General features: G+C 52.9%; 1 protein-coding gene across 1 annotated transcript; it reads right to left on the reverse strand.

Annotated features, from left to right (window-relative positions):
• Positions 1-1,874: 1,874 nt before the first annotated feature.
• Positions 1,875-7,668, reverse strand: LOC144737893 (uncharacterized). Its single transcript, XM_078620779.1, has 2 exons — positions 7,581-7,668; positions 1,875-3,960 (listed from the first exon to the last, which is right to left on the reverse strand). The coding sequence occupies exons 1-2, from the start codon at positions 7,642-7,644 to the stop codon at positions 2,768-2,770; spliced, it is 1,257 nt and encodes a 418-aa protein (XP_078476905.1). The 5' UTR covers positions 7,645-7,668; the 3' UTR covers positions 1,875-2,767.
• Between the last annotated feature and the right edge of the window lie 5,010 nt (positions 7,669-12,678).

Here is a 12,678-nt window from a genome sequence, read left to right on the forward strand (position 1 = left end):
TCCCAACCACTGGCCCGCTCGGACCCGGCCCTTACAAGGACATCGGGCCAGCGGTTCCCAGGGTCTCACCACTGAGCCACACAGAGTCCCGGCCCTGATAAGGTCCCAGGGTCCTAGCTAGCTTGCTCCCTCTTCGTTCTTCACTGGCTCTTCTGCTCCAACGACTGCCTCGAGCTCTCTCGCGCACCGCCTTATATACCCAACTGCCCCCCCCGAAGGGCAGGGCTGTATGCGGACGTCGATGTAGACACCCCACGCACGGACTGTGATGTAGACACCGCAACGTAATGGCTTGCTACACCCGGTACGTACCACCTCTACACAAGGACATAGGGCCAGGGGTTCCCAGGGTCTCACCACTGAGCCACACAGAGTCCCAGAGCCCTGACAAGGTCAGCGGGTCTCAGGGTCCCAGGGTCCTAGCTGACCAGTCTTCTTGCTTCTGTCTTCAACTGGCCATGAGCCTGTAGAGGTCCGCTTATATACACCTCCCCACCCAAGGGGCGGGGTCCAGAGAGATCCTAGGACACCCCACGGCCCCCTCCTGCTCCGGGGCTCGGGATATTGTGACTGCCCCTGCTGGACTATGTCAGTCCTTACAGGTAAGTGTACACAGTTCGGCATCGCCAGTCAGGCAGTCTACCAGCTGCCCTGACTGGGAACCGTAGTTACTGAGTGTTAACTGTTAGGCCGTGTTAATAAACAGAGTGCATCCTACACTTAGTGTCTCTGAGTCAGTCACTACACTAGTAACGAATTGGCACGTTCTGTTTACGTGACAAACATGATTAATTGGCTGTGTCGGGTGAAGGGTTTAACGACACATTTATCTTCATGTGATCTAACCCAAACAACACCTATATTATGGAAGTACACACAGGTAAATACATAGGCACATACACACAGGTACACAAAAAGGTACACACACAGGCACACTCACAGGTACAGACAGGTACACAAATAAGCACACAAAGACAAAGATCCCCCGTATGTCCTGTAACAAACTTTATCAATGCACAATGTTCTTATACCTCCTGTCGTTTGCTCTCCAACACACACCCAGTGTAGTGCTGTACTAGTGGCTTTGTCGGGTGGTGGCGGGTTTAACGTCACAACCTTTATACGTATGCGATCTAACCCAACACAAACCTCTATTATGGAGAAAAATGATTAAGAACTTAGCCATTATCCGGCTGGTTATTTGGAGAAAAATGCCGTTCGGTCTTGGTGTAGCACGTTGAAGTTAGTGGCGGTCCCCAGACCCCCCTTACAATCTAAGCGACAAGGTTTAAATTTCGATTTAAAGCTTTCGTGACTGCAGGGATTCATCTTCTTGGTTCTTTCGGTAAAGTCACGTAAAATGGAAATAATAAAATAATAAAAATAAAATATAATAAAATAATTCTCACGACGTTTCGGCCACAACGCAAGCAGCCGTCCTCAGGTGGAGAACAGGTCTGTCGAAAAGACAGTCAGACGCTGTCTTCCTGACAGACCTGTTCTCCACCTGAGGACGGCTGCTTGCGTTGTGGCTGAAACGTCGTGAGAATTATTTTATTATGTTTTATTTTTATTATTTTATTATTTCCATTCTACGTGACTTTACCAAAAGAACCAAGAAGAAGGTTTAGTGTCATGTAAACAGAACGCGCCAAGTCGTTACTAGTACAGCACACCGGTTGTGTTGGATCTGGCTATATAGCAGATAGGCAGCAGTGGTCTGACATGGGAGGGTGATGATGATGTGACTGATCTGCTATTGCAGATACGGAGCGGTGTTGTTAATTGGGAGGGTGATGATGATGTGTTTCTGATACGCTATTGCAGATCGGCAGCGGTGTTGTGACGTGGGAGGGTGATGATGATGTGGTTGATCCACTATTGCAGATACGCAGTGGTGTTGTGACGTGGGAGGCTGATGATGACGTGGTTGAACCATTATTGCAGATACGGAGCGGTGTTGTGACGTGGGAGGGTGATGACGATGTCTTTGATATGCTATTGCAGATAAGCAGGAAGAGTTGTGACGTGGGAGGGTGATGATGTGGTTCATCCACTATTGCAGATACGCAGCGGTGTTGTGACATGGGAGGCTGATGATGTGGTTGATCCACTATTGCAGATACGCAGTGGTGTTGTGATGTGGGAGGCTGATGATGTGGTTGATCCACTATTGCAGATACGCAGCGGTGTTGTGAAATGGGAGAGTGATGACGATGCATCTCTGAACCGCTATTGCAGATACGCAGCAAGTGTTGTGACGTGGAGGGTGATGATGCGTCCCTGATCAACCCCATGGTGGCTCGTAGGTTATGGAGTTTTCCCCACCACACTTGACTTGTAACGATGGCGGCGATCACCTCACTCTCCCTCCAGAGTCCGAATTATTCTCCACCTGCTTGACGATGCCTCCATCGACCTGGAGAACTTGTGTCCTGCAATGGAATCTTCATCATTTTCCCGTGTCACCTCCAACATCTGGGCCATGGCTTGTAAAACTGGCACGAATTTCTTCCACCGCAGTCCCCCCTTGTCTTTCCTGTAACTGCACGGTGAGGTTCACCATCTCTCTCTGCCTCCAGAGTCCGAATTCTTCTTCTCCACGGGCTTGACGATGCCTCCATCTACCTGGAGATCTTGTGTTCCGCAATGGAATCTTCATCATCTTCCCGTTTCACCTCCAATTCCTGGGCCACAGCTTGTACACTGCTACTCCCTTCGGCAGCCCCTCTTGACTTCCTCGCAACTGCACAGTGGTGGCATCCCCTCACTCTCCCTCCGAGTCCGAATTCACCTCTTGCTTGACGATGACGCTTTTCACCTGGCAGTCGGATTCCAGAGCCGAATCCTCCTCCTCCTCTTCCCGTTTCACCTCCACTCCGGGCCACGTTTCAAAGCCTCCGTCTTCCCCCGCTTCCCGTTTCACGCGAGGTGGCAGGCTCGTTGATTCCGTCTCCTCCTCCTCCTCCATCTCCTCCTCCTCAGTCTCCTCCTCAGTCTCCTCCTCAGTCTCCTCCTCCCCCCCCACCACCACCACCGCCGCCGCCGCCGCCGTGGCCTCCTCGCCCTCCAGCGCGTGAGTCTTCCGGTGGGCGTTGCGCGCCGATGAGCGGGCGAACGCCTTGCCGCAGCGCTCGCATGCGAAGGGCTTCTCTCCCGTGTGGGTCCTAGCGTGCACGCTCAGGTGGGAGGCCTGCGAGAAGGCGCGGCCGCAGCGGGGGCACGCGAACGGTCTCTCCCCCGTGTGCGTCCTCAGGTGGTTCGCGAAGTGCGACGAGCGCGCGAACGCCCGGTCGCAGCGCTCGCAGCGAAACGGCCGGTCTCCCGCGTGCGTCCTAGCGTGGTTGCGGGCGTTGGAGGCCCGGGCGAACGACCGCCCGCACACCCCGCAGTGAAACGGCCGTTCGCCAGTGTGGACGCGCGCGTGGATGCGCAGAGAGGACGCCACAGGGAACGCCTTGCCGCACACGTCGCAACGGAACGGCTTTTCGCCCGTGTGGGTCCTGGCGTGGATCTGCAGGGTGGAGGAGACGGCGAACGACTTGGGGCAGAGGTCGCACGCGAACGGTCTCTCGCCGGTGTGAGTTCTCTCGTGGATGCGGAGGTCCGACGGCTGCGTGAACCGCCGGTCGCACACGGGGCAAGCGAACGGCCTTTCGCCCGTGTGGGTCCTGGCGTGGATCCGCAGGGTGGAGGAGACGGCGAACGACTTGGGGCAGAGGTCGCACGCGAACGGTCTCTCGCCGGTGTGAGTTCTCTCGTGGCTGCGGAGGGCCGACGGCTGCGTGAACCGCCGGTCGCACACGGGGCAAGCGAACGGCCTTTCACCCGTGTGAGTCCTGCGGTGCTTCTCCATGTGGCTCGCGCGGTCCGTCACGTAGGGGCAGTGGTCGCACTCGTGGCGGTTGCCCGGGGGCCGCTCGACAGGCCTCCGCTCCATGCCCGTGGGTTTTGCGCTACCTGGATGGAAGCAGAATGGAAAAACGGTGGCGAAAGCTATTTTTTTATTTTCTTTCTGCGTAGCTCTCATTCAGTCATCATGACTGGAAGCAGAGCCAGTCCACCGGACCTCCTGAATACTGAACAAGTGCCACATCATATTGTTTGGCAGTCTCCTGCACCGAGTAGAGGACTGTCCACCCCTCATGGTGGCAGGAGCCAGAGCCGGTCCACCGGACCTCCTGAATACCGCAAGAGATTCAGGTGACACCTGTCCAGCTCCCGACAGAGGAGTGGCAGCCTCTCCTCTGCAGCGAGCGCTCGGACATTCCATGTGGCCACCCACAGTGGCTTTTTGCCATTTCTGGAGGAAAACCGAGGGTAAGGATTCAGTCTCCTGGCTCCGCCAAATGGGGTTTGGCAAGAATACGTCATGGACGCCCGTCCCCCCGGGGGCCTCCGGCACAAGCTTTGCTCGATATTTATCCCGCGTTTTTGTGGTACTTGCATTGAAGGTGGAGGGGTTACCAGTCCCCTCGCACCCGTCCAGAGCCGCCATTGGCCAACTGTGATGGCCACAAGTGCCAAGAAGGGGTAGAGCCCATTTTCAAATTGTCTGTTCTCCCCATGGCATTGCTCACCACAGCGATACCATCAACTGAGGAAGTAGTGGGTTGTTTTTGCCCGACACATAAGACTCACACATCGGTCCATCTCTTCTCACCCAGTCACTCACTCACCCACGTACTCACCCACTCAACTCACCCATTCACCCACCCACTCACACACTCACCCCGTCACACATCAGTTTTTCTCTTCTCCAGCCCATGCCGTGCTCGTTTAGCCCTCTCTATCAGTCACTAACTCAGTCACCCATTCATCCACTCACTCACCCATTCACCCAACCACCCTCACCCAACTACTCACCCACTCACCTCACCCACTCACCTCACCCACACACTCAACAACCATTTACTCATTCACCCACTCACCTACCCGCTCACCTCAACCACTAACTCTCACACACACACACCTCACCCACTCATCTTACCTCACCCACACATTTACCTCACCCATTTACGCACTCACCTCACTCATCCACCTCAAACACTCATCCACCCACCCACTCACCTACCCGCTCACCTCAACCATTCAATTCACCCACCCACCCACTCACTCACCCACACACTCACCTCACCCACTCACTTACCCACACACTCACCTCACCCACACATTCATCTCATCCACACACTCACCTCACCCACCCCACACACACTCACCCACACATTCACCCATCCAATCACCCAACCACACTCACCCACACTTACTCATCGGTCTATCTCGTCTCCAGCCAGTACCACTCACCCATCCACCCACTCACCCACCTACTCACACACTCACTCACTGACTCACTCACCCACTCACTCACCCATACACTCACCTCACCCACCCCACACACACTCACCCACACATTCACCCATCCAATCACCCAACCTCACCCACTTACTCATCAGTCTATCTCTTCTCCAGCCAGTACCACTCACCCATCCACCCACTCACCCACCGACTCACACACTGACCTCACCCCAACCACACACACCTAACCCACTCACCTCACTCGCTCACCTCAACCACTCATCCACCCACTCATCTCAACCACTCAATTCACCCACCTACTCACCCACCCACTCACTGACTCACCCACACACTCACCCACACACTCACCGACTCACCCACACACTCACCCACACACTCACCTCACCCACTCACTTACCCACACACTCACCTCACCCACACATTCATCTCATCCACACACTCACCTCACCCACCCCACACACACTCACCCACACATTCACCCATCCAATCACCCAACCACACTCACCCACACTTACTCATCGGTCTATCTCGTCTCCAGCCAGTACCACTCACCCATCCACCCACTCACCCACCTACTCACACACTCACTCACTGACTCACTCACCCACTCACTCACCCATACACTCACCTCACCCACCCCACACACACTCACCCACACATTCACCCATCCAATCACCCAACCTCACCCACTTACTCATCAGTCTATCTCTTCTCCAGCCAGTACCACTCACCCATCCACCCACTCACCCACCGACTCACACACTGACCTCACCCCAACCACACACACCTAACCCACTCACCTCACTCACCTCAACCACTCATCTCAACCACTCAATTCACCCACCTACTCACCCACCCACTCACTGACTCACCCACCCACTCACCCACCCAACCACCCACCCACACACCCATTCACCCACCCACACACTCACTCACTTACCCAACCACTCACCCACACACTCACTGACCCACACACTCACCCACTCACTCCCTCGCCCACACACTCACTCACCCACACACTCACCCACTCACCCACACACTCACTCACCCACTCACTCACTCACCCACCCACACACTCACCCACTCACCCACACACTCACTGACCCACTCACCCACCCACTCACTCACCCACTCACTCACCCACCCACTCAACCATTTACAGCCAACCGTGCTAATCAGAAGCGCGGGAGGACAACGAACAAACGAGCATTTATCAATAAACGAGTTTTTCAATATACATTAAGATTATTTTAAAGTGCACCATAGCGCACAGTGGCTTCCTAATATCGAAATCTAAACTATTGCTCATCTGCAATGGGCGGACACCAATCCGGACTGCGTATTCCAATCGCGCCCGCTCATCCGCACTATGTATTCAAACCGCCCGTACCTATACGCGCTACTTATTCTAAAAGCAACCGCTTATCCCGACTACGAAATACATCGCGATTCCTATCGGGCTTGGGGGGGCTTGGGGTGACCCACGCCCGCCTCGGCCCCCCGGGGGAGAAATCTAGGAAAGACCGAGGCTCGGGCCTATAAGCCCCTCGGTCTCTACGATTCACGGTGGGACCGCCTCGGCCTCCCGGGGGAGAAATCTAGGCAAGACCGAGGCTTGGGCCTATACGCCGCTCGGTCTCCGCGATTCGCCTCGGTACGCCTCGGCCTCCCGGGGGAGAAATCTAGGCTAGACCGAGGCTCGGGCCTATAAACCCCTCGGTCTCTACGATTCACGGTGGGACCGCCTCGGCCCCCCGGGGGAGAAATCGAGGCAAGACCGAGGCTTGGGCCTATAAACCCCTCGGTCTCTACGATTCACGGTGGGACCGCCTCGGCCTCCCGTGGGAGAAATCTAGTCAAGACCGAGGCTTAGGCCTATAAGCTGATTCGCCTCGGTTCGCCTCGGCTTCCCGGGGGAGAAATCTAGGCAAGACCGAGGCTCGGGCCTATAAACCCCTCGGTCTCTACGATTCACGGTGGGACCGCCTCAGCCTCCCGGGGGAGAAATATAGGCAAGACCGAGGCTTGCGCCTATACGCTGCTCGGTCTCCACGATTCGCCTCGGCTTCCCGAGGGAGAAATCTAGGCTAGACCGAGGCTCGGGCCTATAAGCCGCTCGATCTATGCGATTCAGGGAGCCACAAGCAGTTGGGCGAAGACGCCGTGAAACAAACCCTCCCCACCTCGGATGAGTTACTTGTTTGTTTGAGTAACAAAAAGACGATCGCTAAATTACTCGAGACGGAGGTTTTTAAAATACTCACAGAAAGCCAAGAACCAAGCCAAGAATAGATTCCAAATAATGTGGGAGGATGGAATCGTTTGCATCGATTCGCGAACCGATTTCTCCGCCGTCCGTTTATGCAGAGAATTGCGGGAAATCGATTCCTTCAAGATAAAATATACAAAGTTATGAAATCGATGCTCGCGTCGATAGCAGCAGCAACAACAAAGGAGATTTGCCGTAGATGACGATTATTCGAATCGATTCCCTCTGGTGAGGTTTGTGTGGGGGGTGGGGTGGGGTGTGTGGTGGGGGGGCAGACACAAGAGTCGTGGTGACGTCACCGCCACCTAGTGGCGAATGGCGGTTGTTGTTGTTTGTGTGTATATGTGTGTATGTGTGTGTCTCTGTGTGTGTCTGTGTGTCTCTGTGTGTGTCTTTGCATCTCTTAGAATCTCAGTGTGTCTGTGTGAGTCTTTGTGTGCCACAATGCCGGCCTTCATAGTCTCTGCTGCTGCTGCTGCTGCTACTGACACTGCACTTGACAGCCCTGCTGGAGGCTGCACGGGGGAGCTTTGTCTAGCACATCGGAGGGAGTGGGTGGCCAGCACCACGCCCGGCCGCCTTTGTCTCCCCAGTGCTGCTATATACACACACGCACACTGCACCAGGGACTCATGGTCAGGGGTGTCCAAACTTTTTGCAAAGAGGGCCACATTTCATAAAGTGAAGATGCCCGGGGGCCAATAGTTCCTTTTGACATTTTTTTAACCACAAAAGTTACGTGGGAATACACATCGTTATAAAACAATTTTCATTGTCACAATTACCTTTATTTTCCAAATGACAATGTGACCAAATATAAGCCACTCAGGCAGACGCGAACAACTCTACAAACGCAATTCTGCCTTTCATTCAGTCAGATAACATTGAACAAACTCTATAGAATACCTTAAATTTACATGAGTTTTATGATGTATTTATTTTTCGATGTAAAGCTTTCGTGACTGCAGGGATTCATCTTCTTGGTTTTTTCGGTCACGTAGAAGGGAAGTAATAAAATAGTTAGTTTTTTTAAGTGTTGTTTAGTAACTGCAGCTACATACTATTAACATTCCTTCCCTTTGTTAATGCTACCCCCATCCCCTCCCTTTGATGCTGCTAATCCTGCATAATGCACGGGCATAATATGACTTTGAAACCCCCCGCCCACCTCCTACGCATTTCCCATAAATATGCTAAATTCCTCTTGATATGCAAATTATTTTGTTAAGGCACTCTTCTTCCTACCTCCCCCCCTCCAACCCAGCTTAAATATACGCTCCAAGCTTGGTGGTGTTTCATTCTTCACCTGAGGACGGCTGCTTGCGTTGTGGCCAAAACGTCGTGAGAATTGTACTTTATGTTTTATTTTTATTATTTTATTACTTCCTTTCTACGTGACTTTACCGAAATAACCAAGAAGATGTATTTATTCTGACAGAGTTGGCGAGCCATAAATAAGACATTATAAGACCGAAGCTGCGGGCCGTATGAAATCTGCCCGCGGGCCGGACTTTGGACATGCCTGATCATGGTGAAGCTCAAATATTCGCCACTCATGTTGGCTGTGAGCGGGCATTTAACTCGGGGTTACTAGGGTCGTAGTGCACTGCGCTAACTATTACACCTAGCCTGGCACAGCAGTCAACCCATGGCACCTGCTGGGTCTGTCATGTGACCTGCTGCACCTAGCCTGGCACAGCAGTCAACCCATGGCACCTGCAGGGTCTGTCCCGTGACTTCCTGCACCTAGCCTGGCACAGCAATCAGCCCATGGCACTTGCTGGGTCTGTCCCGTGACCTCCGCCTCCTGCACCTAGCCTGGCACAGCAGTCAACCCATGGCACCTGCTGGGTCTGTCCCGTGACCTCCGCCTCCTGCATCTAGCCTGGCACAGCAGCAGTCAACCCACGGCACCTGCTGGGTCTGTCCCGTGACCTCCCCCTGCACCTAGCCTGGCACAGCAGTAGTCAACCCATGGCACCTGCTGGGTCTGTTTCGTGACCTCCCCCTGCACCTAGCCTGGCACAGCAGCAGTCAACCCATGGCACCTGCTGGGTGTGTTTCGTGACCTTTGCCTCCTGCACCTAGCCTGGCACAGCAGTACAGTCATGGCATCTGGGCCTCTGTGTGATGAGTCTATGGGTTTCTGTGTGGTGAGTCTATGGGTCTCTGTGTGGTGAGTATATGGATATCTGTGTAATGAGTCTGGGTCTCTGTGTGAAGAGTATATGGGTCTCTGTGTGGTGAGTATTTGAGTCTATGTGTAATGAGTCTATGAGTGTCCGTGTGATGAGTCTATTGGCCTCTATGTGGTGAGTCTATGAGTCTCTGTGTGGTGAGTATATGGCTCTCTGTGTGGTGAGTCTATGGGTCTCTGTGTGGTGAGTCTATGGATCTATGTGTGATGAGTCTATCGGTCTTTGTATGGTGAGTCTATGCGTCTCTGTGTGGTGAGTATTTGAGTCTATGTGTGATGAGTCTATGGGTCTCTGTGTGGTGAGTCTATGAGTCTTTGTGTAAAGAGTCTATGTGTCTCTGTGTGGTGAGTCTATGAGTCTTTGTGTAATGAGTCTATGAGTGTCCGTGTGATGAGTCTATTGGCCTCTATGTGGTGAGTCTATGAGTCTCTGTGTGGTGAGTATATGGCTCTCTGTGTGGTGAGTCTATGCGTCTCTGTGTGGTGAGTCTATGAGTCTCTGTGTGGTGAGTCTATGAGTCTTTGTGTGATGAGTATATGGGTGTCTGTGTGACGAGTCTATGAGTATCTGTGTGATGAGTCTATTGGTCTCTGTGTGATGAGTCTGTGGGTATATATGTGGTGAGTTTATGGGTCTTTGTGTGATGAGTCTATTGGTCTCTGTGTGGTGAGTCTGTGGGTCTCTGTGTGATGAGTCTATGGGTCTCTGTGGGATTATTCTATGGGTCTCTGTGTGGTGAGTCTATGGGTCTCTGTGTGATGAGTCTATGGGTCTCTGTGGGATGATTCCATGGGTCTCTGTGCGGTGAGGCTATGTGTCTCTGTGTGATGATTCTCCGAGTCTATATGTGAAGAGTCTATTGGTCTTCGTGTGGTGAGTTTGAGTCTCTGTGTGATGAGTCTATCGGTCTCTACGCGATGAGTCTATGGGTATCTGTGTGAAGAGTCTATTGGTCTCTATGTAATGAGTCTATGAGTCTCTGTGTGATGAGTCTATGGTTCTCTGTGTGGTGGTGAGTCTATGGGTCTCTGTGTAATGAGTCTATGTGTGAAGAGTCTATTGGTCTTCGTGTGGTGAGTCTGAGTCTCTGTGTGATAAATTTATCGGTCTCTATGTCATGAGTCTATGGGTCTCCGTCTGGTGAGTCTATGAGTCTATGTGTGATGAGCCTATTGGTCTCTGTGTGAGGAGTCTATGGGTCTCTATGTGATGAGTCTGTGGTATCTGTGTGGTGAGTCTATGGGTCTCTGTGTGATGATTCTATTGGTCTCTGTGTGAGGAGTCTATTGGTCTCTATGTGATGAGTCTGTGGTTCTCTCTCTGCGCGAGATTCCCCCCTCTACTCACCTCCTCCCCCTCACTCAAATCTCTCCCAGGGTCTTTCTCTATCTTATCTCTCCACCCCTTTAGTTTGGCCCCAACACTCCTCCAACCTCCTCCCTCCACCTCCTCCAACCTCCTCCCTCCACCTCCTCCTACCGATATAAAGTCCCTGTCTCTCCCCATTCTCTGGATAGTACCAACTCGCCCTTGAGCCGTTGAGTATCGACCATGACTCCTGTCCAGTTCCTCCTCCACCACCTCCTTCTCCTCCACCTCCTCCTCCACCACCAGAACCACCACCGTCTTGTCGGAGCTGCTGCTCAGGACGACTCCACGGAGCGAGCGGATGTCCCCGACAAATCGGAGCCTCTGAGAATCCTCACCGTGTCGCTCATCGGTCAGCGATTCGTTCGTTTGAGTCCACCATGAGTCTATGGCTCTCTCTCTCTCTGTGTGGTGATGAGTCTATGGGTCTCTGTGTGATGGTGAGTCTATGGGTCTCTGTGTGGTGATGAGTCTGTGGGTCTCTGTGTGGTGGTGAGTCTATGGGTCTCTGTGTGGTGATGAGTCTATGGGTCTCTGTGTGGTGATGAGTCTATAGGTCTCTATGTGGTGGTGAGTCTATGGGTCTCTGTGTGGTGACGAGTCTATGGGTCTCTGTGTGGTGATGAGTCTATGGGTCTCTGTGTGGTGATGAGTCTATGGGTCTCTGTGTGATGGTGAGTCTATGGGTCTCTGTGTGATGGTGAGTCTATGGGTCTCTGTGTGATGGTGAGTCTATGGGTCTCTGTGTGGTGATGAGTCTATGGGTCTCTGTGTGGTGATGAGTCTAAGGGTCTCTGTGTGGTGATGAGTCTATGGGTTTCTCTCTGGTGATGAGCCTATGTGTCTCTGTGTGGTGGTGAGTCTATGGGTCTCTGTGTGGTGATGAGTCTATGGGTCTCTGTGTGGTGATGAGTCTATGGGTCTCTGTGTGATGGTGAGTCTATGGGTCTCTGTGTGGTGATGAGTCTATGGGTCTCTGTGTGGTGATGAGTCTAAGGGTCTCTGTGTGGTGATGAGTCTATGGGTTTCTCTCTGGTGATGAGCCTATGTGTCTCTGTGTGGTGGTGAGTCTATGGGTCTCTGTGTGGTGATGAGTCTATGGGTCTCTGTGTGGTGATGAGTCTATGGGTCTCTGTGTGGTGATGAGTCTATGGGTCTCTGTGTGATGGTGAGTCTATGGGTCTCTGTGTGATGGTGAGTCTATGGGTCTCTGTGTGGTGATGAGTCTATGGGTCTCTGTGTGGTGATGAGTCTATGGGTCTCTGTGTGATGGTGAGTCTATGGGTCTCTGTGTGGTGATGAGTCTATGGGTCTCTGTGTGGTGATGAGTCTAAGGGTCTCTGTGTGGTGATGAGTCTATGGGTTTCTCTCTGGTGATGAGCCTATGTGTCTCTGTGTGGTGGTGAGTCTATGGGTCTCTGTGTGGTGATGAGTCTATGGGTCTCTCTGTGGTGATGAGTCTATGGGTCTCTGTGTGGTGATGAGTCTATGGGTCTCTGTGTGATGGTGAGTCTATGGGTCTCTGTG

This window comes from Lampetra planeri, chromosome 75 (assembly GCF_965212315.1).
Source record: "Lampetra planeri chromosome 75, kcLamPlan1.2.h2, whole genome shotgun sequence".
Classification (NCBI taxonomy): Eukaryota; Metazoa; Chordata; class Hyperoartia; order Petromyzontiformes; family Petromyzontidae; genus Lampetra; species Lampetra planeri.

Coding starts and splice junctions, on each gene's coding strand:
- LOC144737893 (XM_078620779.1), bottom strand. CDS start 7,644: ATGCAAACGATTCCATCCTCCCACATTATTTGGAATCTATTCTTGGCT. Junction 3,961..7,580: donor GGCTTGGTTCTTGGCTTTCT/GTGAGTATTTTA, acceptor GCTTCCATCCAG/GTAGCGCAAAACCCACGGGC.